General features: G+C 59.7%; 2 protein-coding genes and 1 pseudogene across 4 annotated transcripts; 2 read left to right on the top strand and 1 right to left on the bottom strand.

Annotated features, from left to right (window-relative positions):
- Window positions 1-647: 647 nt before the first annotated feature.
- Window positions 648-14,630, bottom strand: MATN4 (matrilin 4). 3 transcript variants are annotated; one of them, XM_070051778.1, is made up of 11 exons: window positions 13,650-14,626; window positions 11,518-11,629; window positions 10,301-10,891; window positions 9,563-9,685; window positions 7,446-7,568; window positions 7,234-7,356; window positions 7,021-7,143; window positions 3,707-4,138; window positions 3,464-3,616; window positions 979-1,085; window positions 648-896 (listed from the first exon to the last, which is right to left on the bottom strand). In XM_070051778.1, exons 2-11 carry the CDS (start codon window positions 11,594-11,596, stop codon window positions 837-839), a joined length of 1,914 nt encoding a protein of 637 aa, XP_069907879.1. In that variant the 5' UTR covers window positions 11,597-11,629; window positions 13,650-14,626; the 3' UTR covers window positions 648-836. The 3 variants fall into 3 exon arrangements, with proteins under 3 accessions (XP_069907879.1, XP_069907880.1, XP_069907881.1); XM_070051779.1 differs by having other exon boundaries at window positions 10,301-10,870; window positions 13,650-14,624; XM_070051780.1 differs by lacking the exon at window positions 7,446-7,568 and having other exon boundaries at window positions 13,650-14,630.
- RBPJL (recombination signal binding protein for immunoglobulin kappa J region like) lies at window positions 11,953-20,960 on the top strand. Its single transcript, XM_070051781.1, has 12 exons — window positions 11,953-12,512; window positions 13,627-13,726; window positions 14,815-14,940; window positions 15,980-16,050; window positions 16,189-16,304; window positions 16,541-16,715; window positions 18,223-18,360; window positions 18,665-18,774; window positions 19,312-19,464; window positions 20,076-20,231; window positions 20,338-20,441; window positions 20,538-20,960. The coding sequence occupies exons 1-12, from the start codon at window positions 12,491-12,493 to the stop codon at window positions 20,809-20,811; spliced, it is 1,545 nt and encodes a 514-aa protein (XP_069907882.1). The 5' UTR covers window positions 11,953-12,490; the 3' UTR covers window positions 20,812-20,960.
- A 2,241-nt stretch (window positions 20,961-23,201) lies between these two features.
- LOC127491267 (U2 spliceosomal RNA) lies at window positions 23,202-23,412 on the top strand (annotated as a pseudogene).
- The last annotated feature ends 2,522 nt before the right edge of the window (window positions 23,413-25,934 follow it).

Genomic DNA, 25,934 nt, shown 5'->3' with positions numbered 1-25,934 from the left:
CCAAGCCCCTCTAGCGCGGGAAATACTCTCAGCTTGGCAGTGGCCTGCGTGCACCTGGGAAGTTTACGCTGCGCTCTTTGCAGCCAGAGGTGTTTGCTGGTGGTGCCATCCAGGGGTGGGGCGTGGGGAGGCAGAGCGAGGGCCACAGGCTGGGCAGACGGAGGCCTGGCAGGGCCAGGCATCGTAGCGGATTCCCTTCTTCCCACCGAGGGCAGGCGAGAAAGAAAATCCAGGCGAAATTCACCTCTTCGCCCCCCGCCATTGCCTCCACTTGGAGGCTCAGTTCCTGCTTCCCACCTCCTCACCGCCCAGTTCCAGCAGCTGCGGAGCCAGGTTTGGGGGCGCCCCGAGATGCGCGAAGTCAGAAAGCCAAGTGTTCAGGGTCCCGGGGGCCGCAGGCGCGCTCAGTCCCCAGGGGTTCCCTCCGAGCCCCCTCCCTTTCCGCAGCCGGCATAAGGAGCCCTCTGTTAGCGGCTGAATACACAAGCTGGCGGAGGCAGCGCGGGGTCCCAGCGCCTGCCCGACCCCCGCACCCGGCGCCAGTCTGCACCGAGACGCCGCCCGGACGCCGCCGGCGCGCGGCCCGTCTGGCCACCCCTCCCCCTGGCGGCGCGGCTAACCCCACAGACCAGCCCCGTGGAAACCAGTTTGGGTTTGTTTGTTTTTTAAGAAAATGAAAACAAAAAAAAAGAAGTCGAACAAAGAACGGGGCACAGCACGCGTCCCCGCGAGGCCAGGCCCGAGCGCAGCGCGCGGAGCCCGCCCGCGCCTCCTGCCGGGCAGCCCGTGCCCGGGGACCCGGTTCCGCCGGCCCGGGGGCGGCCCGCCCGCGGCCCTCACTTCTGGCCGGCCAGCAGGCTCTCCAGGTCCTCCAGGCGCGCCGTCAGCTGGGCCAGTGAGCGGTTAAGGAAGCCGCGGCGGGGCGCGAGGTGCCCTCCCTCCCCGTACCCGCGGCCCGCGCCTCCTGCAAAGGATATGCCTGTGCGTCAGGCTCTCGAGCGACCCCAGCGCGCGGCCCTGGAACTCCACGAGGCTGTCGCAGTCGCAGGGACTCCGGAGCTCCGTCCCGGCGCCGACGCCCTCCTCTGCAAACCAGGCACAAGGTCAGCGGGACGGAGCCCTGTGGGAGGCCGAGCCAGCCCGGACCTGGGCCTCCAGATTCACCTCCACCAGGGCCTGTGGTTCGGTGTGAGGGCTTTGCGTTCAGGCTGGCCTGGGCCCAGTCCCAGCCAAGCAGGCGCTGGCTACTGGCAAACTCACAACGCTTTCTGAGCCTGTTTTCCCATCTGTAAAATGGGCAGAACAAGAGCATCTCCTTATTGGTGTTTCCAAGGATCCCCTGGTGTGTGTGTGTGTGTGTGTGCGCGCGCGCGCGCGCACGCTGGGAGAGGAACCGAGGACATTTCTAATGCGCTTCCAAAGGCTGCTGCTGCTGCTCCAGGAAGCTCACGATGGGCGGCAGGAGACCGGGGCAGCGCTCGACCAGTGAAACTTCCCAGAGTGGAGGAAGTACTGGGCTCTTGGTGTCGGATGCAGGGGTCGCAGGCCCCGTGTGGCTGTTTAACCACTTAAAATGTGGCTGGTCCAACGGAAAAATTAATTTCTTTCTATGTTATTTTAATAAAGTGGGTGCAGGTGGCCGCTGGCTACCTTCCTGGACGGCACAGACCTAGAACACCGCCTGGCACAAGTGTATTCCAAGGAGATCAGTGGTCCTCCAGGTGTGGTCCTTGGCCTACCAGCAGCTCAAGGAGGCGTTTATCAGAAATGCACATTTCAGACCCCGCCCCAGACCTACTGGCTCAGAGAAGATGGGGTTGGAGCTTAGTGATCTGTATTTTAACAGCCCTCTGGAGGTGGCATTTGGCCTGGTGCTTGAGCTGCTAATTGGGATGAGAAATTGCCATGTGGGAGTGCGTGGGCTCAGTGTCGGGCTCCAGGCCCTGAATCCAGCTTCCTACTGGTGCGGATCCTGGAAAGGAGCTCTCTTGCCCTCTCTCTCTCTCTCTCTCTCTCATAAAATGTTTAAAAATTCTAAACCCTCAAGGGGCCTCTGATGCATGCTGATGTTTAAACCACGCTGTCAAGCCGAGAGCCCCACGCGTTTCAACATCCCAGGGCGAGGGGGAGCCTAAGAGTTCAGCTTGGCACCGGTTTTCTCTGAGCAGTGTATAAACCAGTGGGGGCTGTGACAACAGGCCGTCTCCTGTGTTCCCTGCATTCTGTGAATGGTGCCATCTTTCATATTCTAGGTGGTGAAGTGGTGAGCCTGCAGTAACAAGGTATTGTGACAGTGGAAAGTTGTCCCAGCCTTAGTCTCGCACGCACCAGTAGCACACTGCTATGTGTGCGTTTGGAATGTACGGCTGCTAACAGTCCCACAGAGACCCCTAACTTCACAGATGGGGAAACCAAAGGTCAGTGAGGAGGGAGGGTCTGCCCAGGGCCATACACAGCATGGGCAAGGACCCCCAGCCACAGAGCTCAGACTGTTTTAGAATTCTAGGGCTGGAGGCTGCCTTGGGTGCTAGCATGGTCCCTTGTTTCCGAAGAGGAAAGTTAAGGTAAAGGTGAAGGCTCAGTGGCCTGTCCAAAGGCACATCGTGGGGTATCACAGAGCAGGAAGGGCTCCACAGTGTCCTGGCTGAGTACCAGAATTAGCTTGGAGAGAGAGAGAGAGAGAGAGAGAGAGAGAAGATTCTACAGAGCCTGGTCATCCAAAGAAGAGTCAGATCTTAAACCTGGGATAGAGCCTGGGGCATCAGTGGTAGGAATGTCCCCAAGCAGTTCCCCCATCACCTAGGAAGTGTGGTGCACACGGCTCCCCCCCATCACCTAGGAAGTGTGGTGCAAACCGCTCCTCCCCCATCACCTAGGAAGCGTGGTGCACACGGCTCCTCAGGTCCCCCTTTCCCTCAGCTGAGCTCCAGATGCAGTCGATGGAGTGCGTTTATGGGATACATTATCCAGAAAACTACATGTCTTTGTGAGCTTGATACACACTCGGTCCTGCCACTTTGCCATGTCAGTAGCAGTGAATTCCAACAACTCAAGGGACGCCTGCTGGAACCACACCCCCCCACCCCAATGCTGACTTTGGCGTGCCTTTGAAAAACTCTCTCCAGATTATTTGGAACACCCACTGCTCTGGGGTCCTAGTAGCCTGGTTTGGTGCTTTGGAAACTTCAATATACCCATGAGTCACCTAGATGGATGTTAAAGCGCCAACTCGGACGCATCAGCCTGGAGAGGCCCGGATGCTGCGGCTCTGCCAGGAGTCGTGTCCCCACCTGTCCGCAGAGGCGCATTGAGTAACGAGGCTGGAGGCTACCTTGAGTGCCACTCAGTTCCCTGTTCAGCCCTGTCTGTAACTCTGGGAGGGGACTGGAGGCAGTGAATGTGGAGAGGAGAAATTAAAGGGAGGGCAGCCGGAGGCGGGCGGCGTTGCAAGCCGTGGGCTCACCCGGGCAGATGCTGCCTTTGAGATTCTCCAGCAGGTGCGTCATGGTGCTGAAGTCGGGCGAGTAGGACACGTGCAGCTCCGCGGGCTCCGAGGCGATCTCGCGAAGCTCCTCCTCCACCGCCTTGCCCACGCCCACCGCGTACATGACGATGCCTGCGGGGCCAGGGCGCTCAGAGGAAAGATGCCTCCCCGTGCCCAACCCAAATCCAGTCCGGGATGCCCCGTGCCAAATGCCAAACCCACCTTCCTCCTTGGCGCGCGCCGCCCACACTGAGATGTCATCCTGGGAGCGGCCGTCGGTGAAGACCAGGCCCACGCGAGGCACGTTGAGAGCGCGGGGCCGCGCGCCCTGGGCCTCGGAGAAGCTGTGCTCCACCATGTGCCTGAGCGCCAGGCCGGTCATGGTGCCACGCTCCATGTACTCCACGGCCAGGACCGCCTGCTTCAGCTCGGCCGCGGTGCCGTAGCGGCCCAGCGGGAACTCGGTGCGCACGCGGCTGGAGAACTGCACCAGCCCAACGCGCGTGCCCTCGGGGGACACGTCCAGGAAGTCCACGATCTGCGTCACGAAGCGCTTGACTAGCTCGAAGTTCTGGGGACGCACGCTCTTGGAGCCATCCACCAGCAAAACAAGGTCCACGTGACCTTCCCGGCACCCTGCAGCGCGAGAGGTGCCTGGGTGGAGGGAGAGAGGTGCCTGGATGGAGGGCGGAGATCCTGGGGTGGCAGCAGCCATCTAAGCCATCTAGTCATTCATTCCCATGTGTCACATAAGGGATATTGTTCACTGAATCCGTGCATCCATATTGGATGATGTGCTAAATCACCATCATCATCATCATCATTGCCATCATCACCATCATCACCACCATTACCATCAGCATCACCACCACCATCACCAAAATCACCGCCACCATCACCATCACCACCACCATCACCATCATCAGCACTACCACTACCACCATCACCATCAGTACCATCACCATCATCACTAGCACCACCATCATCATCACCAGCACCACCATCATCACCACCAGTACATCACCATCACCATCATCAGCACCACCACGACCATCACCGTCATCATCATCACCACTACCACTACCACCATCACCATCAATACCATCACCATCATCACTAGCACCACCATCATCAGTACCATCACCACCACCATCACCGTCATCATCACCACTACCACCAGCATCACCACCAGTACCATCACCACCATCACTACTACCACCATCATCATCATCACCACCACTGTCACCATCACCACCACGACCACCACCATCACCAGAGCCCTTGACATGTATCAAGTGCTTAGCACAAACCAGGCACTCTGCTCAAAGCATCTTTTTAGATAATAATAACAATCATCATCAGAGTAGCTACCTTTTACTCATCACCTACTATGATCCGGCACACTCTAAGCACTGTACCAGTAAATTAATAACAAATACTATTACTGGCAGCTGGCCATGCACCGGGCACCGACCTAGGTGCTCTAAGACACGCGTGTTCTCAGCCCTCCCCGTAACCTTGAGTGTTGTCCCCATGTTCCCTAATTCGAAGCCGCGAAGGAGAAAGTGGTTTTCCCAGATTCCATAGGCAATTGTGACTGAGCCAGGACTTAAATCCAGATCTATCTGACCCCAAAACTCATGTCCTAATCACCTACAAACTCATCCCCCTTCATCTGAGCCAGGAACTCTGCTAGGCCTTGAAGAGGGTTCGATAAATAAGGCACAATCCCAATCTCCTGAGGAGGTCAGCGCAGAGCCGAGCAGGTCGGGCGTGCCGTAGGCTACAGTCCAGGAAAGTGCTGGGGGTGGGTGGGGAGGCAGGGAGCCCAGGGCAGCGTAGCTCCTTCTTTCTGGGGCTCTCGAAGAGCGCTGCATGCAGATGCTGGTATGCATCTGGCCTCTGTTAGCGACCGAGTGACTGTGTCTCCCCAAGTCCCCTGGGGTGGGCATCTGGTGGGGGTTCAGCTGCCACATTGGAATGCCCGCACCCCTTACTGCAGTGCCAGGCTCACGTCCCAGCCCTGCGTCCTATTCCAGCTTCGAGCAGGTGATGACGCCAGCATTTGGGTCCCAGCACCCACGTGGGAGACCTGGATGTCATTCCAAGCTCCTGGCTTTAGCCTGGCCCCGCCCCAGCTGTGGCATTTAGGGAATGAAGCAGCGGATAGACCATCTCTCCATCTCTTTCTGGCTCTCTCTGTGCCTCTCTGCCTTTCCAATAAATACATAAATCAGTCTTTGAAAAGCGCTACTCCTTGTTGTAAGGGTTAGCAGGTGATGTCTTTGGAACATGATGAGATGATGAGGATGCAGCGTTGGTGAATGGATTGGAATCCTTATGAGTCTGAAGGAAACCACTTCCTGTCTTCACCAAGTGAAGACAGAGCAAGAAGGTGCAGAGCGGCAGCCAGACAGCAGCCTCTCCCGGCACCTTGCTGCCAGCACCTGGGGCTTGGAGTGCCCAGCCCCAAGAACCACGGGACACAGGTGTGGTGGCAGCCACTCGGACTATGGTTCTTTGCCACGGCAGCCTGAGATGGTCTTGATGGATGAATAAGTGCTTGCCAAGGCAGAGAGGAATATTCTAGAAAGCGGGAAGCAGGATGTGCAGGGCCATGGGGCAGGGAAGCTGGTGACACAGGTAGGAGGATGCCTCATGCCTACAACCTTCAAGTGTGGCAGGCGACAGGCTGGTGGCTTGGCTGAGGGGCGAAGGTGGTGGCTTCAAAATTTTGACCACAGGCCAGCGCCGCGGCTCACTTGGCTAATGCTCTGCCTGCGGTGCTGGCACCCGGGTTCTAGTCCTAGTTGGGGTGCTGGATTCTGTCCTGGCTGCCCCTCTTCCAGTCCAGCTCTCTGCTGTGGCCCGGGAGTGCAGTAGAGGATGGCCCAAGTCCTTGGGCCCTGCACCCGCATGGGAGACCAGGAGGAAGCACCTGGCTCCTGGCTTCGGATCAGCGCAGCACACCAGCTGTAGCAGCCATTTGGAGGGTGAACCAACGGAAAAGGAAGACCTTTCTCTCTCTCTCTCTCACTGTCTAACTCTGCCTGTCAAAAAAAAAAAAATTGACCACAGCTCACAAACACAAATAATAATAATCCATGAGGATGCACTTCATCTGACCACATATAATGAAATTTAACTTCCACAAAACAGTACTTACTTGCTACTTGTAGCAAACTCTATTTTTAGAAAACCACTCATTGTAACCCACAATGTGATTTTGTTACCCACTACTGTGGTCGGGCCGGCCACAGGAAAAGCTCAGGGCTAAGGCATTTGGTCTCCATTCCTTGGGCACCAGGGAGCCACAGTGATTTTGAGCAAAGAAGGCGTGTGATTGAACAAGGGTTTAGCCATGGCAGCGCGGCAGAGGATTGCGGGGAAAGAGATAGAGGCAGAGCACAGCACACTCCCCACCCTCCCCCTCCCACCCCACACCCCCACACCCATGCCACATCCTCCGCCCACGGCAAGGACAAGGTCAAGAATGCTCAGAATGTGGCCAGAACAACCTCCCGCCCGGAACTCACGGCTACAGCTCTTGCCATCTGCCTCAAGTGGCCGCCCCTCGGGGCACAGACAGCGGTAGGAGAGGCCCTCACTCACGCACTGGAACTCGCAGCCATGGTCCACGCTGTTGCAAAGGTCTCGGACTTAACGGAGAGACAGGTTGGGATGAGTCAGAGTGACCCTGCATGCTAAGGCCCCCCCACCTCCCCATCATGCAGGAGGCCCCTCCTCACTGCGACAGCTCCTCCCGTCCGGCTGCAGGTCGTGACCGTCCGGGCAGCGGCAGTGGGGCCCGTCGAGAGTGCTAACACACTCATGCTGACAGCTGTGGTTGCTAAGGCTGCAGGGGTCCACAGCTGGTGGGGAGGAGGAGACGGCGAGATGTCACCTCTGAGTGCCGTGCCCAGAAGCCGCCACCAGGGTGCGGGTGCGAGGGCTTGCTCACCCCTGCAGCTCCTCTGGTCCTGCAGGAGCACAAAGCCAGCTTGGCAGCGACAGAAATAGGAGCCCGGGGAACTGACGCAGTGGTGGTCACAGCCGTGGGTCCCTTCGGCACACGGGTCAATGGCTGAGGAAGAGCACAAATCAGCTGTGCTGAAGGCAGCTCTCACCCCTAAACCACCCTCAGAAGCTGGGCGCTACTTAAAAACACCATGCCTGGGCCCCACGCCCAAAGGTGCTGGCTTCAGTCGTCTGGGGTGGTACCTAGGCATCTGCATTTTCTCCTAAGCGTGAGTCTGCCTTCTTACGGGGCCAAGCGACTCTCCCGACTTAAAGCCAAGATCCAGAGCCAGTGTGCCCGTTAGCGAGCCATGCAACAGAATGAGGAGCCACAGTTCTGGAAGACAGAGCCCCAGTCCAGTCCCCAAGACACTCACTGATGTCCAGGGGAAGACCAAACTCAGCCACTCGACTCACCTGAGCCTCCGCTTCCCCATCCACAAAATGGGGATATAACAGAAGAGAGCAATGACTATTAACCATTTCCTCTCTGAGGAAGTTGAGTGTCTGAAAGGTTTGGAAGCACAAACATGGCCCCGAGCTAAGCTGGGGAGTGGGAACTGGAGAGAGGAGACTTGTCTTATGTGAAAATGTGAGAATCTGGGGCTCCAGGAAAAGAGAGGGGGTGGAGAGAGGGAGAGAGAGAGAACATGAGAGGTGTCGGGGGGGGGGGGGGCTGAGTGACCCTGTGGGCTGGGAACACCAGTGACCAATCCCCCGTGGTTACTGACTTCAGGAACAAGGGTGCTCTTAATTACGAGTGGGGGCTTTCCTTTGTGTGCGCTTCACTTTACTTCGCTGTAACTCGCACCTGTCTACTGCCACGGTGAGTACAATGGACGCATGCACAAGTACGCACACACGCATGCCCTTGTGTGCGCAGAGGTGCGAACCAAAGAACGGGCTTGCATGCATGGAACAAAAACAGCATCGTGGTGTTGAGAACCTGGAAAAGGACCGGCAGAAGCTCACAGCAGGGGTGATGGCCAGAGGTAAACCCCTGGGGGAACCACGGAAGGCTCGCGGTCACCACACAGGGGTTCCAGCCAACCTTCTGAAATGTCTAGAAACAAGTCGAACCCAGGTGAGGCCGAGCGAGGAGGTCTGCAGCTCCTGGCACAATGCCTGCCACTAAGTAGTCAACTAACCAGCAGCTGTGATTGCGAGCCCAGGAGCCCACATGCGCACACACCACCAAGCGAAATGCAACTGGGGGAGCCAGGCGCCCTGTGCCGTAACTTTGCAGGAGGCAAAAAGGTAGGATCAGATCTCGAAAGACCGCTAGGGCAGAGGGGAGCAGTGCAGAAAGGACTGGGGTGTGGAGGCAGAGCTGAGCCACAGGTCAGGGAGGGGGCAGGCTCATCTTCCTGCAGAACCCTCCACAATGTCCAAGTAACAGAAACCGAAGCGTGTGCCTGGGAGGAGACAGAAGCAAGTTTGGGGGCCAGGGCTGTGCGTAGTGGATAAAGCTGCCGCCTGCATCCCATATGGGTGCTGGTTCGAGTCCTGGCTGCTCCACTTCCAATCCAGCTCTCTGCTATGGCCTGGGAAAGCAGTGGGAGATGGCCTAAGCCCTTGGGCCCCTGCACCCATGTGGAAGACCCGGAAGAAGCTCCTGGCTCCTGGCTTCAGATTAGCACAGCTCCGACCGTTGCGGTCAGTTGGGGAGTGAACCGGCAGATGGAAGATCTTTCTCTTTCTGCCTCTCCTCTCTCTCTGTAACTCTGACTTTCAAGTAAATAAATACATCTTTAAAAGAACAAGAAGAAGCAGCAGCAGCAGCAGCAGCAAGTTTGGGAGGTGGACTGGGGCCAGGGAGGAGCCTGGTCTGAGAAAGGGGGGACAGGGCTGTGGTAAGCACACAAAGTCAAGGCTCCCAGCCCTGGTCCCACTGAGCACTTGTGTGACCCAGGCTAATCCCTCCCATTTCCTAGGCCTGAAAGCAAAGGAGGGGCTTCTACTTCCAAAGACCCTTCCGGACTCATTGCTCTGATGCTGGGGCGACAGGGAACCAAAGCAGGTCCAGCCGCGGTGGTCCCGCGGGGCAGGGGTAGTGCTCACCCAGACAGCTCTTGTTGTCTGCCGCTAGCTTGTACCCGGGGTTGCAGGCGCAGCGCACGGCGCCCTGGGTGTTGACACACTGGTGCTGGCAGCCGTGTCTCCCCTCGGCACACGGGGCTTTCCCTGAGGACACACAGGGCTAGAATCAGCCGGCACAGCCCGCCGCCTCTGGGACCGGAAGCAGCTGCCTGGGGTGGGGTCAGAGGTGGGCCTCCTTCTAGAGGGGCTCCATCCAGGTGGGAGGTCTTAGGGAAACAACAGGGCTTGAGCAGCCCCTGTGGACAGGCTCAGAATAGGTGACACGGGACTAGATGCGCCCACGGGCTAGGGGTAGGAGTGGAGCGGCGAGGTGCCCATGCGCTCTGTCAATGGGGGCAACACAACTCCAAAGGTGCCCTAATGCAGAAGGTGCAGCGTTTGTGGGAGGGGCTAATAGAATGGGCGGAGCCATACTGAAGTGGGTGGGGCAAGACTGAAACAGGTGATTGCTTCTTGTGTGCAGGGAGGGGTCAGCGGTGGAGTTTGACCTTCAGCCCAGGATAAACCGCTCATCCCGGTGGGCGGGACCAGCTGCACGTGGCTCCCTAGGGTCCGCGCCCAGGCAAAGTTGGCCAGAGCTAAAATCTGCCACCATCGCGGTGGGCGGGGGCACAGAGGAAAGCACCGGCCGCCCCAGCAGGACGGGATTTCCTGTGCGGAAAGGGTTCGAGCCTCAACCTCCGCACGCCCGTAACTCACCACACAGGCGGCCCCGGAACTGCCGGCCAAACTCCTGGATGAGGTCGAAGGACTCCACCAGGAAGACGTGCTCATCCAGCGGCGGGGACGCCATGGCGCGCAGGGAGCCCACGTCGGCGCGCTGCACCCCCACCGCGTAAATCTCGATGCCGCGCGCGCGTGCCTGGGCCGCCACCTCGGCCACGCGGTCCTGGGGCCTCCCGTCGGTCACGATGACGGCGACGCGCGGCACGCGCTCCTCCGGGGGGCGCGCGCCCTCGGCCACGCTGAAGGCCACGTTCATGGCGTACTGGATCGCCAGCCCGGTCATGGTGCCCTGCGCCAGCGGCACCAGGGTGCGCAGGGCGCGCTCCATGTCCTCGCGGCGCGAGAAGGCGCCGAGGGGGAAGACGCTCTGCACCTGACTGGAGTACTGGATCACGCCGACGCGCGTGGCGTTGGGCCCCACGTCCAGGCTGCGGACAAGGCCCACCAGGAAGCGCCGCATGGTCTCGAACTCCAAGGGGCGCACGCTGCGGGAGCTGTCGATCACGAACACCAAATCCAGGGGCCCGGTGTGGCACTTGGGACCTGCAGGGCGGTCAGGGAGGTCTTTGCTGGGTCAGCAAGCCCTCACCTCCAAGGAGACCACCAGGCAAACCCAGGGCAAGCGCTGCTATGGCGCTGCTCAGTGCAGCCTTAACCAGATGAGACTCACTCACACCGCTGGCACTTCCTGTGGCCCTGGGCTAGATTTCACAAATCCCCCCTCCTAAAGTTCCTAGGGCTACTCTGGGAGATGCCATCCATTGGGAAGGAGGCAGGGGGAGATGTGCCAACGCCAGGGCCTACACAGGCTGGGTGGGCAGCACGGACGAGGGGACAAGGGAACTGCCTGGGGTAGGGCTGTGGACAGCCAAGAACCCACACACCTTCTAAGTGGGCAGACGTGTCCACATGGACCGGATGTCAGCAGAGCCTTCGTTGTTGTTGTTGTTGTTGTTGTTTTCCAAGAGAAGTCCCAAATCAGAATTTTTATGTGAAATCTCCCGATGTTTCATTTTTTCAACGAACTCATCAAATTTAAACATCAAGTGGGTAATTGTGCATGAACCCCAGACTAAACCACATCGGAAAAATGAAGACATTGCGCTAGAACTGCAGCTCCCAAACCCTCCCTCTCTGGCCCCCAGATGGAGCTTCCTCCTCCTGGCTGTGCGGGCTGGGCCCCAGCTCACCTGTGAACTGGGGCTGGGCTTCCCAGGGCTGGGCAAGGAGCAGCAACACCAGCAGTGGCCAGCACAGAAGGCCCCTCATGGCGCCCGCCAGACAGAACCAGGATGTCAGGGACTGGAGGGAGGAAGGGAAACCGTAAATCAGGCGTTCACGGAGCTCTGAATCCGGTGCAGACGCTTGGGGCAGCGACAGGGCCGTGGGTTTATTTTACTGATCTATTTTTGTGCACGTTTGACATGTTTCACAGTAAAATTCATTGCAGTGGGATTGCTGCGAAACAAAGATCCTTTGTAGAGCTGGAGAAAGTTATACGTTGTGGAACTGTGGAATGGTAAATAGAAAGTAAATTAAAGTACACAGATATAAAAAGAAAACAGGCTTTCCTAAATGCCGGGCAGTGTCAAATGCTTTTCACGGGCTGCGACACTTGATTCTGACCAGTTTTGAGACTAAGGGACTAAGGTTATCATTGTTCCCATTATACAGATGAGGACATTGAGGCTTGGAGAAGCTAAGCCCTGATCCCCAGAATCGCTTTGCAAGGAAGTGCCTGTACCAGACTGGAATCCTGAGCCCATCCTACCGGGCTCTGTGCACCTGCAGGGGTATCAGGCGCCTGCTTCTCCCCAGGGGAGGGGCTTCACGCGGGAGGCGCTGCCACGTGGGCCCCCTCCCCTCTGCCCCGTCCCCCACTGCAGGCAGCGGGAGAGACTGCAGCCTTTGGCGTGGGGGAGCGTGGGGACGGTGGGCCAGTGACTGAGCCCGGGAAAGGCCGCCAGGGGGCGTCTGCTGGGCCTGCCCGCAACAGCTCGGGCTGTGGGAAGCCCACATCTGCCCAGCAGGTGTCCCTGCCCAGAGCAAACAGGGGGCTGGGAACCCGGGGCCTTGGAGATAAGGCCTGGGCAGGATATATTTGGCCGGAGCACCGAGGGACCGCGGCACCGGACGCGCCTGGAGGGCCACAAGGGAGCGACCATGGACCCCGTGGGGACAACAGGTGAGTGCTCATTTCCCCGCGGGCCCCCCGGCGACACCCCCTGTGACTCACCAAGGATCCCCATTGTGCCGATGGAAAAACTGAGACCCAGGAAGGCAGCCCACCCAGCCACAATGGCAAGACTAGATCCACCTGGACCCCTGCCCCCCAGCTGCTAGCCCTCTGGGCCCCTGGATCACCACGCCTGCCTGGCTCCCAGCCCCCATTCCCACCTCGGGTTGCCCACACTCAGGTTTCCCGGCAGAGGGGCCGGCGCCCCCGACCCTCGCAGCCCCGCCCTCCCACCTCCCTGAATGGGCCCATTCTGCCCACAGCCTGCCAGCCGCTCACTCCAGGCGGCCTTCCTGGCTGGATTCTTCTCCCCCCTCGCTTTCAAGGCCTGGTGGCAGAACAGAAAATCCCTCTGGCAGGCCCTTTGTGGGAGGGTGACCAAGCCAGCCGGGCCAGCGGCTGGCGGCCGGTGGGGGTGGGGGACACTTTCTCCAGCCTGGGCCATCGGAGCCCGGCACCCCTGGGCACCCCTGCCGCTCCCCATCCTTACCTACCTGCTGAAGCCGCTGCCCGTCCCCCCCCCCCCCCGTGCTGATGAAGGGCCCCATTGTCCTGCTCTCAGCCGGAGCCCACATCCCACCTTGCCCCCTCCCACCTCACCCCCACCCGCTTGCACTCCAGGGTCCCAGAAAGTCAAGAGAGCCACCACGTCCAGGGTCATAACCTTTCCAGCATCCCCCCCCCCCACACACAAATACACTTCCACAGAGGAAGGAACCGGCCCGGGAGGGTGGCGGGAGTCTTCACCCCGGCCACACAGCGACGTGGTGGCCCTGGCGGCCCCCAGAACCCCGGCTCCTCCTCGGAGACCCCCTCAGCGCAGGGGGAGCAAGGGAGGGAGGCTGGTGAGCAAGATCTCAAGGACTGGCTGAGGACTGAACACCTGGGGGCCCTGCAGGGGCCAGGTCACCAAAGGAGGGGCTCCTGACCCGGGCTCCACCTGGAAGTGACTCGAGGAGACAAGGGCCAGCTGCGGTCACCGTGGGCAGGCGGTGCCCCTTCCCCCGCGATAAACACTTGCCCCTGAGCTGGCCTGACGCCCTCACCCCTGCGCATCCCGCAGGGACCCCGGGCCCTTTGACTCACCTGAGTCTGCAAGACAGCTCAGAGGCGCGGCTGCAGAGCGGGGCAGACGGGCGGGGCCTGGCGGGCAGCTGGAGCAGGTAACGGAGCGGGCAGCCAGCCCTAGGTGGGGACTGCCAGGCAGCTGGGGCCCGCGCAGGCGGCGGCCGCATTTAACCCGGGCTGGCGGGTGGGGAGGGGGAGCGCGGGCTGCGACCCCTCCCACTGGCAGGGAGCGATCCCCGCTGCCTCCGAGGGCTGGGGCGGAGCGAGCGCGGCGCCCCCTGCGCCTGCCACCCTCGCAGCAGCCGCGGGAGCCGGGCGGCGACGCTCTCCGCGGCCGGAATGCGCTGGAAGCCTCGAGACGCTTCCCAGAGGAGAGACCCAAGAGGCGGAGCGCTCGGGCCTCTGGCCGCCGGCTGCCTGGACGGCCTCCGAGGGCGCGCCACTCTGTCCTCGCCATCCCTTCCAGGAGTGGGGCGAGCCAGGCCTCCGCCCCTGCCCAGAGGACACAGGGCACAGGGGCCAGCCTCGGGGGTCGTGGTCCTGGCCCGGCCCTGCCTGCCAGACCCCCAAGTCTCTAAGCCGCCTCCTTTCCGTGTTCCACCTGCTGCCACAGGCCTTGGGCCTCTGCCGGCACCCATCAGAGTCCCCAGGGCTGGGCCAGTGGGGTCGGCCTGGATTCCCTGGGGTCAGGGAATCCTGAGAGGGGACCCAGCAGCAGGACTCAGAGCCTCACCCCACCCCCACCCCCACTGCGCCCTGGGAGTGTGGTTCCAGGGCCTTTCGCTGTTGCAGGTTCCTGCCTGCCCACCCGAGGTGAGAGGGCATTCCTGGCCAGGGGCCGGCAAGCCGCCCGGGATGGGGACCCTCAACCTTTGTGGATGCTGGCAGCCCTCCCGTACCTGTCTGCACCCGGAAGCAGCACGGCCGCGCCCTTAGTGTTCCCCCCTCATCTTCCTGAGGCTGCAAGCAGCAGGGAACTGTCACTGGGCACCTGGCAGCCCCAAGCATTTAACTCACCCAGCCCACCCGCACTTTGCCAAACACCACCTTCTCTTCCTGACTTTGGGGGTACAGCAGGAGCCCCATCCTCCCCTGATGCCCCCCAACCCGAGCAGCGGGCTCCACAGCACCACGCCCCTTCAGTACCCCTTGCCGAGGGCCAGCCGGCCTCCTGCCCTCCCAGGTCACCCCCCGAGCAGGCCACCATGCTGCAGGAAGGCGTGCGCAGGTGCCTGCAGCGGCAGTGTGAGCAGACGGTGCGGATCCTGCACGCCAAGGTGGCGCAGAAGTCCTACGGAAATGAGAAGCGGTAGGTGCCACGGTAGCAGCCCCCTCTCCTAGGAGAGCTGTAACCTGAAGACCCCCCCCGCCCCGAGCCCCCCATCCCTGGGAAAACCTCAGCTGTCAGCAGGGACCCTGGCCCTCAGCCACTTTGGTCTCTGGCAAAACCTCCCTGTGGCTTGCCCGTCCGCATTCACCCACTCACTCAACAGTGACTTACTCTTTAGGAAGTGCCAGGGTCTGTGGGCACGGCTGCACGCTGGGCACACGGCTGAGCAGAGCTCTCACGACATTCTCCCTCCCTCGTGGGACAGACACCTGTAAACTGCCCACAATTCAGGCACCCAGATACCTGGAGATGAGGCTGAGAGCTAGAAGGCAAACAGAGGGGGTCATCCACAGAAACCAAGGGCGGCAAGGGGAACCTGCTTCAGCCTCAAAGATCAAGGTCAAAAAGTCCCTTAGGAGGCTGCATCTGAACCGGGACTCAGATGTTAAAAAAAATCGGAGCCAGACAGAAGGAAATCTGGAGGGACACAGGCTCTGATTGGAAGAAATGGAGAAAGCAGAGACCTTGGGGGCAAAACTGACAAGGCCCCAGAGTGCGGGAGTCAGAAAAGGAGGGGGGAGTGAGTAATTGGGGACCAGATCACAGGAGGACTTGGAGTTTTAAGTCCCTTGGAGGACTTTAAGAGGGGAAACACGATCTGAGCCACGGTTTTCAAAGCCCTCTGGTTGCCACTGGGACAAACAAGCCAGGGGAGTGGGGAGTGGCCACAGGGACAGGGGCTGCAAGGCCCTGGCGGTAACCCAGGCAAAAAAGCAGTGGTGGCAGTGGAAGGAAGCCAGGGCTGTTCAGATGGTTGGATGGCGCACACAGGACTCATCAGTGGCTCAGATGAGTGGCGTCCAGAAATAATAATAGGATTTGGATGAGGTACAGTCAGAGAGAAGCCTGGGGAGAGCAGGGGGAATGGAGGGTTTCTTGGGTGGATGCCCCCTCGCGATGCTTGCAAGACAGACAGGTGCAGGTGGATGGAGACTCCGGCAGTCGCATGTCTCCGCAGGTTCTTCTGCCCTCCGCCCTGCGTCTACCTTGCCGGCCCCGGCTGGAGGGTGAAGCCCGGCCAGGGCCAAGGTGAGGGCGGGCTCCGGGCGGCTGGCTGGCCGGCTCTGCAGGGAGCCCCGCTCACGCGGTCTGCTGGCGCCCTCTGGCGGCCAGGACGAAGCCCGCCGGGCACGCGAGCCCTCCAGAGCCGGACCCGTGCCCTTGCAGCCCACCAGGCCGCGGAGCCCGGGACCACGGTCTGCGGCTACATGGGGCTGGACGGCGCGCCCGGCAGCGCGGCCGAGACGCAGAGGCTGAGCTTCGAGGAGCAGCCGGACTCCAGGGTGAGGGCGCACAGGATGGGGTCCCATTCCTGCTCCCACTCCGGCCTGTCCTTGGGGGGAGGGCTCAGGCAGGCCCCTGCGGAACCCAGTCGTGGGGCAGGGAGACCGGGGACCAGGCCCTGCTTCGTCGCTAAGCCCCCGGGCCGGGGTCGCAAAGCTCGGCGCGGACGGCAGATCCCCGGGGGCGGCGAGGCGGGGCCGGGGATGAGACGGCCGCGTGCCCGCGAGTCCCCCAGGAGTTCGGCTGCGCCAAGACCCTGTACATCTCTGACGCGGACAAGAGGAAGCACTTCCGGCTGGTGCTGCGGCTGGTGCTGCCAGGGGGCCGGGAGCTGGGCACCTTCCACAGCCGCCTCATCAAGGTCATCTCCAAGCCCTCGCAGAAGAAGCAGTCGCTGAAAAACACCGACCGTGAGCGGGGCGGGACGGGGCCTGGGTGGGTGGCGGGGGCGGAGCCAGAGGGCGAGGGGCGGGGCCTGGTGGAGGGTGGAGTCAGCAGCAGAGGGGTGGGGCCTGGGTGGAGGGGTGGGGTCACAGAGTCAGAGGGGCGGGACCTGAGCCGAGAAAGGGGCGGGTCTGGGGAGGAGTGGGCGTGGCTCAGGCGTGCAGATGCAGAGGAGAGGGGTGGGACACTAGACTTGCAGGTGGGGGCCAGGGACGAAGAGCAGCACGAAGAGATCAGCAGGTGCTGAGCCAGGGACAGAGTGAGGACAATAAAGGGGTGGAGAATTTCCAATTAAAAACACTGTGGGGTTCCTGCCGCGAGCCCGGCTCTGCCCCGGGCACTGCATTGGCAAAGGCCAACTTGCATTGTCCTGTGTGGTGCTCCCCACGTCTCTGAGAAAGGCGCTGTCCTCGACCCGGGTTGTAGGTAAGGACGGTGAGGCTGCAGCATGCATCCCTCCCTTAAGAACTCCTGGGCCTACATGGCCTCAGGCTGCCCTGGCTGGGGTGTGGCCCAGACAGGAAGTGGTCTGGGGTCTGCGAGACTGTGGAGCGGCTCCTCCTCCTAGGCCACATCACTTTCTGTGGAAGCCCCCCGAGGGTCTCAGGGACAGGCCGCGTTCTGGCCAGCCCTGGGCATGCAGAAAGGGCCAGGGAGGGCCCCAGGGGGTGGTTAGGGTGCAGATTCTGGAGCCCGGAACCTTGGGTCTGGGTCCTGGCTCTGCCACTTGTTAGCTTTGTGAATGAGAACATTGCTGTCTTCAGACAGCAGGGAGCACTTCAGAAAGGTGGTGGGAAACACAGTTAAAAATATGACTTTATTTGGGTGACAAAAATCTGAAATCCAAGCATATGTGTGCTCTTCAGCACCTGCAAGGGAAAAACCGTGCATGGACTTCAAAAATCCTTTGCATCAAAATGAATGTATCTTTTCCTTCGGCTTTTCCACGCACTTTTTGAGGTGCTCTCGTAGCGCTTGCCTCTGTAGGTTGTTTGTAGAGAAAATCCAATACACTGAAGGCATTTAGAAAATTACCAGGCATACAGTAAGTGCCAGCTATTGTCCAATACCAGCCGGTGTTGTCTCGTGCATCCCCCATCATCTCCTTCCTACTTCACCCCCAGTTGAGAGCATTGCCTCCTCCAGGAAGGCTTCCTTCACATTGATACTTTATATCCCTGCCTTCCTTCCCTCCCAAACTGTGATCTCCCAGAGCAAAGCCTTTGGGGCCCAGTACCCAGCACAGGGTAGGTACTGAGTGAGTACTGGGCTGACTCTGTCTGTTGGGCTCAAGGAGTGGGGGAGGGCACAGAAACAGGGTGACAGCAGGCACCAGACAAGTCGCCATGGACTGTGGGAGAGCCTTGTGTCCTGGCTGGCAGAGGGCACTGGAAGTTGTCTGGGAAGTCCCAGGGTGCCAGGCCCCCCAGCGCCCTGATCCTGCCTTCTCCGCCCCCCCCCCCCCGCCCGCAGTGTGCATCTCCTCGGGTTCAAGGGTTTCCCTCTTCAACCGCCTGCGCTCCCAGACGGTGTCCACGCGCTACCTCTCCGTGGAGAACGGGGCCTTTGTGGCCAGCGCGAGACAGTGGGCTGCCTTCACGCTGCACCTGGGTAATGCCTTCCACAGACCCCGGCGCTTCTCCAGCCTCGGCCGCTGCTCGGCGAGGCAGGGACACTTTGCCCCGTGCACCTGAGGCTCAGAGACGCCAAAGGACGCCCACAGCCCCAGGAGCTGGTGCCCAAGCCCAGCCAATGCGAAGCTGCCACCCCCGAACCCTGCCCTCAAATGCAGACATTTTCCGGGGTGGCCCCAAGTGCTGGCTCCAGGCTTAGAAACTTCAGCCTCGGCTGCTTCCCTGAGTGCTAGCTTGGGGCCCCTGAAGCCCTGTTCCTTTCTGGCTTGCTTTGCCCCCAGCTGATGAGCACTGCTCCCAAGGAGACTTCCCTCCCCGAGAGGGCTACGTGCGCTACGGCTCTCTGGTGCAGCTCGTCTGCACGCTCACCGGCATCACGCTGCCGCCCATGGTATGACAAAGGAGGGCTCTCGCAGGTCCATGCAAAGGGGTGGCACCCATGGGTGGGGCTGGAGGGTGAGTCTTGAGACATAGAGATGCTGATTCTTTTTTTATATATTTATTTATTTGAAAGGATTACGGAGAGGTGGGGGGGGGTGTCTTCCATCTGCTGGGTCGCTCCCCAAATGGCTGTAAAGGCCAGAACTGAGCCAATCCAAAGGCAGGAGCCAGGAGCTCCTTCCCGGTCTCCCACACGGGTGCAGGGGCCCAAGGACTTGGGCCATCTTCCACTGCTTTCCCAGGCCATAGCAGGGAGCTGGATCAGAAGTAGAGCAGCTGGGTCTCAAACCGGTGCCCATGTGGGATGCTGGCACTGCAGGCAGCAGCTTTACCGGCTATGCTACAGCGCCAGCCCCAAGATGCTGATTCTTAGTGCTTTGTGGGGTTACAAGGGAGGGCAGGGGGCAGAGGGAGTCAGAGCAGCACAGCTGGCTGGGAGGGGGGCTGAAGACACCCCCTGCACCTCCCCACCACCCCTCTGCCGCAGATCATTCGCAAAGTAGCCAAGCAGTGTGCGCTCCTGGACGTGGATGAGCCCATCTCGCAGCTGCACAAGTGTGCCTTCCAGTTTCCGGGCGGTCCCCCAGGAGGGGGCGGCACCTACCTGTGCCTGGCCACGGAGAAAGTGGTGCAGTTCCAGGTGAGACCGGAGGATGGCAGCACTAGCCACCCTCGCGGGGAGACTGCCCGCCGGGAACACATGGTCCCGCCTACTGAGCAGTACTGCCTTCCCCGGGGTGTGAGAGCCACAGCCCCTGGGAGCAGACATGCAGAATTTAGGACAAGCAGTAATCACTCATTCCTGAGCAGCTCTCCTCCCCCAGGAATTCTAGGGTCATGTAAGTTTGGGATACAAAATTGTCAAATGTAAATAAAAAAGTACAATAGCTACTGCATATTATTGAGCCGACTATTAGAATAATTAAATAAGAATTACATAATGTAGCAAATAATTATTATTCTTAAGCCATATGACTCCTTCCCAAATGAATATTTTCCCAAAGAATATTAAGACTGTGAAATCTTCGGTCATAGAATGGCACAGAGGTGCACAGTAGCATTCTAGAATCCTTGGAAAATGAGAACATTCGAAAGCAGCCGACTTCAAGGAGCTTACTTAACGGGAGAGCACGCGGGGGCCATGTCCGAGCTCAGGGGGCAGATGGACCTCGAGGCCCAGGCGCGTGCCGCCTCGCCCACGCTGGCGGCCGCGGCCAACGCCTCTGGCCCGTCCCATCCGTGTCTTCCCAGGCGTCCGCCTGCCCCAAGGAGGCCAACAAGACGCTGCTGAACGACAGCTCGTGCTGGACCATCATCGGCACCGAGTCGGTGCAGTTCTCTTTCAACAGCAGCCTGGCGTGCACGCGGGAGCCCGTCACCCCCGTGCCGCTCGTCAGCACCCTCGAGGTGAAGCCGTGCGCGCGGGGCGCGGAGGGCGGGGCGGGGGCGCCGGCGAGGGGGCGCCGCGGGCTCAGGCACCGCCTCCTCCCACCACTGGTCCCCCCTCCCCCAGCTCAGCGGCGGGGGCGACGTGGCCACGCTGGAGCTCCACGGAGAGAACTTCCACGCGGGGCTCAAGGTGTGGTTCGGGGACGTGGAGGCGGAGACCATGTACAGGTACGGGCTGGGGCGGGCAGCCTCCCTCGGGCCGCTGGGTGTAGGGGCCGCATCGTCGGGGTCCCCGCAGCGCTAAGCCCGGCGCCGCACCGCCAGGAGCCCGCGGTCCCTGATGTGCGTAGTGCCGGACGTGGCGGCCTTCGGCAGCGACTGGCGCTGGCTGCGCACGCCCATCACCGTGCCCGTGAGCCTGGTGCGCTCCGACGGGCTCTTCTACCCGAGCGCCTTCTCCTTCACCTACACCCCGGAATACAGCGGGAGGCCCGATTCGCCGCGCGCCCCCGAGCCCGCCGCGGACGCCGACGCGCTGCTCGAGAGCATCCACCACGAGTTCACGCGCACCAACTTCCACCTCTTCATCCAGACCTAGGGCGCCCCGCGTCCGCTTCCGTGCGGGAGGGCGGGACGAGGCCCGCGGCAGACACCCACCCGGCCTCCCGCCTCATCCGCGCGCTCAGCCCTCCAGGGAGACACAGCCTTCCTGCTCTCTTTGCAAGGTGCAGCCCGGTGGCTTTGCCCCTTGGAGCTTTGGCTCCTAGGCCCGTGTGCCCGCCTCTCCATGGTCCTCTCCGGATCACTTGTGTCCCTGTGGCTCCTCCCCCTCTCTCCCTCCCCTGGGCTCTCCTTGCGTCTAACACACCGTGTCACGCTCTGAGGAGCTCCCCCCGTGTCTCCTCTGAAAAAAGAATGCGTGGCTTTGCACACGCAGGCATGGGACATGGGGCCTCGAGACCCTGTCTGCGTGTCCGGGAGCGCCCAGTGAGGCTCAGACTTGAACGTGGACTGCACCTGCAGCACCTGGAGGACTGTGTCTCTCCAGCTCTGTCCTGGAACACAGTCCCACCTGCAGCACCAGGTCGCATCTGGAACTCGGAACCCCTCTTGCATCACCGGGTCCTACCCTGGAACACAAGGACCTGCCCCTTCCTGTTTGCCTGCTGCCTGGAGCCAGCCACAGTCCCCTTGCCAGTGTTTGCTCCCTGGCCTACAGCTTTGTGGCTGGGCAGGTTCCTGTGCTATACTGAATCAAACAGAATCTGAACTGTGTGCCCCCCACAAGGAAGGGGGTGCCCCAGTAGACACCATCCGCCCACAGATGCAGAGAGCACAAGTCTTAGGGAGCACAGGACCTGCCTTGTTGACTCTTTCGAGAGGAGTGGGGTTCAGGGTTGGCTGGTATCTCTGAGGCCACAGTCCTGTCCTGGGGTCACCTTGCAGCTCTGCGGGTGAGCTACCCTACTGCCCTCACCCCTAGCAAGGGTGCACCCAAGGCCCAGAGGCATGCGGCACAGAACCAGCTTGCCCGGGACAACGCTGGGCAGAAGTCCCAGATCACCTGGGCGGTAACACAGCTGAGAGAGGGGGCTTCTCTCCATGGGCCTAGGGGCCAAATCACAACCCTGCCTTGACCACTCTGCCCCGTCTGTGCTTGATGCGAAAGAGAGCAGGGAAAGCCAGCAGGGTCCCGGCTTGGGGCTACGGGGACAAGGACAGAGGCATCGTGGATGCCCAGCCTCCAGGGGTGCCCAGTAGTCTGAAGTGCGGGGTCTAGCCCCCTGGGCCTTCCTTGACCTTCTGAGGAAGAGCTCATTTCCTGTAGAACATCTGCCCCAGAGCACGGGAAGTCCCCTGAAAAAGAAGCAGCTGACATTTCCAGAAAGGAGGAAATGGGGTTTGCGCTTTAGACTCCCCAAAGTCTAAGTTCCGTCATCAGCCATCAGCAGGCTGAAACCCACACGGCCAACGCCTCACCTTGTGTGATTGCTGGAGAAGGGTGGAGCCCAGCTGAGAAACTCAGGGAGCAAGTTGGGTGGGAAATGCCCTGAAATGAGTGCCCGCCTCCGGAGAGTCTGATTCGGGAACAAGGAGGAACTTCGACGCAAGGACAGGAGATGACGCAGTCAAGTGCAGGGCCCTTCTGAGCATAAGTGCCACATCTAAGAAGCCAGCTGCCGTCTCACATGCTGGCTCCGGGAACCGTGTGGCCACCCAGCTTGGACCAAAGGGCTCTATGTCCCCCTAGGCTGAGTTTCGTGGGGAAAGCGGTTCTCATCTCCGTGTGTCCTAGAGGGTGCATTCGCTGTGCCCTGCGCTGGAGTTGGTGCTCAATAAATAACATTGTGTTGGCAGATATCCAGAAATTGCAACGTGAAACCAGCAGGTGGCAATGTTCCCTTGCGGAGGGGTGTATTTTCACCATTCATTCATTCACTCATAGCAGTTGAAAGCTGTTACGTTCCTTAAAAAGATAATCTTAAAAAACAAAACAAAGATCATCTTAAGTCCTTCTGTGCTCTCGGGATCCTCTGTAGGTTAATTCACACAATTCTTCACACTTGCGGGGGATTCCACTCTACAATCCATGTATCAATTAATTTAATCTTCACATTAGGATCATCTACCAAGCTATAAAATTAGACATCCAGGCTGTAGCACAGACCCTTGGGTTAGAAACGAGGGCGGTGCCCGGGAGTCCATGTTACTTGCCCACTCTCCCACATGACTTCAGTGAGCAGGGTTGCTCCCGTCCATATTTGCTCTTGTTATAGATGGAGAAACGGAAGCTTCAAGAGGCCAAGGTCATAGCAGGTGGATGGCAGTGCCTGTCACTCACTGGAATCCTGTACTCCTGACGCTCAGTTGGAGCTCTGGGAGTCTCTGAATTCTCACGGGGCCACACTGCTGGGCATAGGCCGGGTGTATGTGTTGTGGAGGGGAGGGGACGCATGTAGTGAGGATGAGGCCAGAATATCTGTTTCAATCGCTTCTCGGCCTTTTGGCTAAGATCAAGTGCAGAATCTCTGTTTCAGAGTCCCCCAGCCATCACGGCGCCTGCGGTCCCTTTTTTTTTTTTTTTTTTTTTTGACAGGCAGAGTGGACAGTGAGAGAGACAGAGAGAAAGGTCTTCCTTTGCCGTTGGTTCACCCTCCAATGGCCGCCGCGCTGATCCGATGGCAGGAGCCAGGTACTTCTCCTGGTCTCCCATGGGGTGCAGGGCCCAAGCACTTGGGCCATCCTCCACTGCACTCCCGGGCCACAGCAGAGAGCTGGACTGGAAGAGGGGCAACCGGGACAGAATCTGGCGCCCCGACCGGGACTAGAACCCGGTGTGCCGGCGCCGCAAGGTGGAGGATTAGCCTAGTGAGCCGCAGCGCCAGCCACCTGCGGTCCCTTTAGCAAGTTACTCTCTGGGTTGAAGCTCTGACCTTAGAGTTGCCCTCTCTCCCTTTGGTTTGTTGATTTGGGTCTTCCACAAAAGGAAACCGAGCCTACCTCGTGTGGGGGTAAGAGTCTGAGACGTCTCCCTCCCTGGGGAGGATGTGGGCCGCGGAGGGCATGAACTGTGAAGATGGGGAGGAAGTGGCTGGGAGGAAAGGAAACCCAGAGGGCCTCTCTCAGGTTTTGGCAATACTCACACAAAGGGCCCCCTCCCCGTCAGGCTTCGCGCTGCTCCAGACCCCAAGGCACAAAGGCAGGCAGGGCAGTGGTCATGACTTCAGTGGGCAGAGGGGAACACCTGCTACAGCCAGCTGGAGCCAAGGAGGGGGTGTGTGTTCACATGGACACGGGAGGGCAAGGTATAGGGGAGGCAGGGAGGGCCTTGTGACCAGGTTCACCAGGCTCCCCTTGTGACAGTGTTGGAGTGGGCCCCAGCCCTCCAGGCTCACCCGGAGACCCCCTCCCCCCGGTCTGGTTCCAAACACCCAGCTCCCCAAGCTGGCTGATGTCGGAAGTTCACCTTCAGCGCTTCTCTGTGTGCAGGGCTGCTCCCCTCCTTACCCAGCTCTAGGAGGTGCATCGAAACATTTGTAGGAAATGAAGTTAAAACAGAAGTTTATTTTGCTGCAGAGAAAATGTGAAACCCAGCCCATGCATGTGTTTTCCATGAACCTTATGATGATGCCCGTGTGCACAGACTTCAAGCGTCTTTCGTACCAGAGGTGGGTGTTTGGCACACAATAGTTAATACGCCACTTGGGACACCACCTCCTCCATCAGAGTGCCTGGGCTCCAGCCTCCCGCTAATGCGCACCTTGGGAGGCAGTTAGATGGTGGCTCATGTACTTGGACCCTGCCACGCATGCAGGAGACCTGGATTACATTCAATCTCCTGGCTGCAGCCTGGCCCAGCCTTGGCTGCTGCAGGTCTTTGAAAGGTGAACCAGCAAATGGAAGATTTCTCTCTCTCTGACTTTCAAATGTTTTCAAAAATCTTTGCACAAAATTAATTTGCTAATTCCTTTTTCCCATGAGCTTTAGGAAATCTCTCATTTTCGAAGAAATTTTTTTTTTAAGATTTATTTATTTGAAAGGCAGAGTTAGAGAGAGAGAGAGAATTGATCTTCAATTCACTGGTCCACTCCCCAAATGGCTGCAACGGCCATGGCTAGGCCAGGCGGAAACCAGGAGCCAGGAGCTTCTTCCAGGTCTCCCACATGTGTGCAGGGGCCTAAGCACTTGGGCCATCCTCCACTGCTTTCCCAAGTGCATCAACAGGGATCTGGATCAGAAGTGGAGCAGCTGGGACATGAACTGGCGCCCGTATGGGATGCCAGAGCCACAGGTGGCCCCAAAGGAATCATGCTAACATGAAAGAATGCCACTGTACTGTGGTTTTTCACCCAACAGGCATCTTGGAATCAAAATTCTAGGTACCAGTGGGGTGAGTCTGATTGGTTGCAGCCAGTTAGCCACGCTGTTTCTGCTTGTGAAGACGGAGATAACGGCACTGGCTTCATAAGGCGTCGTGGGGATAGAATGTGTGCCGCGGCTTCAGCAGGGATACGGGCTGTTTGCTGTCAGTGTTGCTGCGGAGGCACTTCTAGCGATGACTCAGAGGGGGAACCCTCCCTCCGTTTACAGATGGCGAAGTCCTTCCTGCACTCTGGGCACCCGCGTGACCACGGGAGCGGGTTACAGCCACACACGCGTACTGTCCCTGAGTCTCTGTGGGCCAGAGGTCCAGGCACAGCTCAGCCGGCCTTCTGCTCAGGGTCTCCAGGCTGGCGTCAGGGTGTCAGCCAGGCCTGCATTCTCCCTGATCGTTGGCAAAATCATTTCCTTGCAGCCATAGGATCCATGGCACCTTGCATCTTTCAGGCCAACCCAGTCAGGTTCCCATCGACTGGCCCGGGACACCAATGACATCTGTCAAGTGCCCTCCCCTTCTTTGCTATTGAACGGAACTTACTCATAAATCTAGTGGCATCTCATCATAGTTACATGACCTGCCCACATGCAAATGGAGGGAATTATACAGGCTGTATACACTCAAGGGCTGAAATCTTGGGAGTTACCTTAAAATTCTTCCTACTCTCCAAAATCACTGGTAGGGAGAAGTGGGAAGTGCAGGAAGCATCTCACACGGGGTCTCAGCTTCTTGTTACTGAGGGGTAACACAGCAGGCAAGAAGGCTTATTTCAGCTCAGAGAACGGCAGTCTGGCATCTGGTAGAAGCTGGTGATGGAGGCCAGCGCTGTGGCGTAGTGGGTA

This window comes from Oryctolagus cuniculus, chromosome 11, assembly GCF_964237555.1.
Source record: "Oryctolagus cuniculus chromosome 11, mOryCun1.1, whole genome shotgun sequence".
Taxonomy (NCBI): domain Eukaryota; kingdom Metazoa; phylum Chordata; class Mammalia; order Lagomorpha; family Leporidae; genus Oryctolagus; species Oryctolagus cuniculus.
Note: the sequence above shows the minus strand (reverse complement) of the source record. Positions and strands in the feature narration are given on the sequence as shown.

Bases quoted from the DNA above. Each gene is read 5' to 3' on its own strand.
- MATN4 (XM_070051778.1), bottom strand. From the start codon at position 11,596: ATGAGGGGCCTTCTGTGCTGGCCACTGCTGGTGTTGCTGCTCCTTGCC. The intron at 4,139-7,020 runs GTGAGTTCCGGG...CCCTCCACCCAG, and splicing joins AGATGGCAAGAGCTGTAGCC to GCACCTCTCGCGCTGCAGGG. The intron at 1,086-3,463 runs GTGAGCCCACGG...CCTGGTTTGCAG, and splicing joins CAAAGGCAGCATCTGCCCGG to AGGAGGGCGTCGGCGCCGGG.
- RBPJL (XM_070051781.1), top strand. From the start codon at position 12,491: ATGGACCCCGTGGGGACAACAG. The intron at 18,775-19,311 runs GTATGACAAAGG...CCTCTGCCGCAG, and splicing joins GCATCACGCTGCCGCCCATG to ATCATTCGCAAAGTAGCCAA. The intron at 20,232-20,337 runs GTGAAGCCGTGC...CCCCTCCCCCAG, and splicing joins CGCTCGTCAGCACCCTCGAG to CTCAGCGGCGGGGGCGACGT.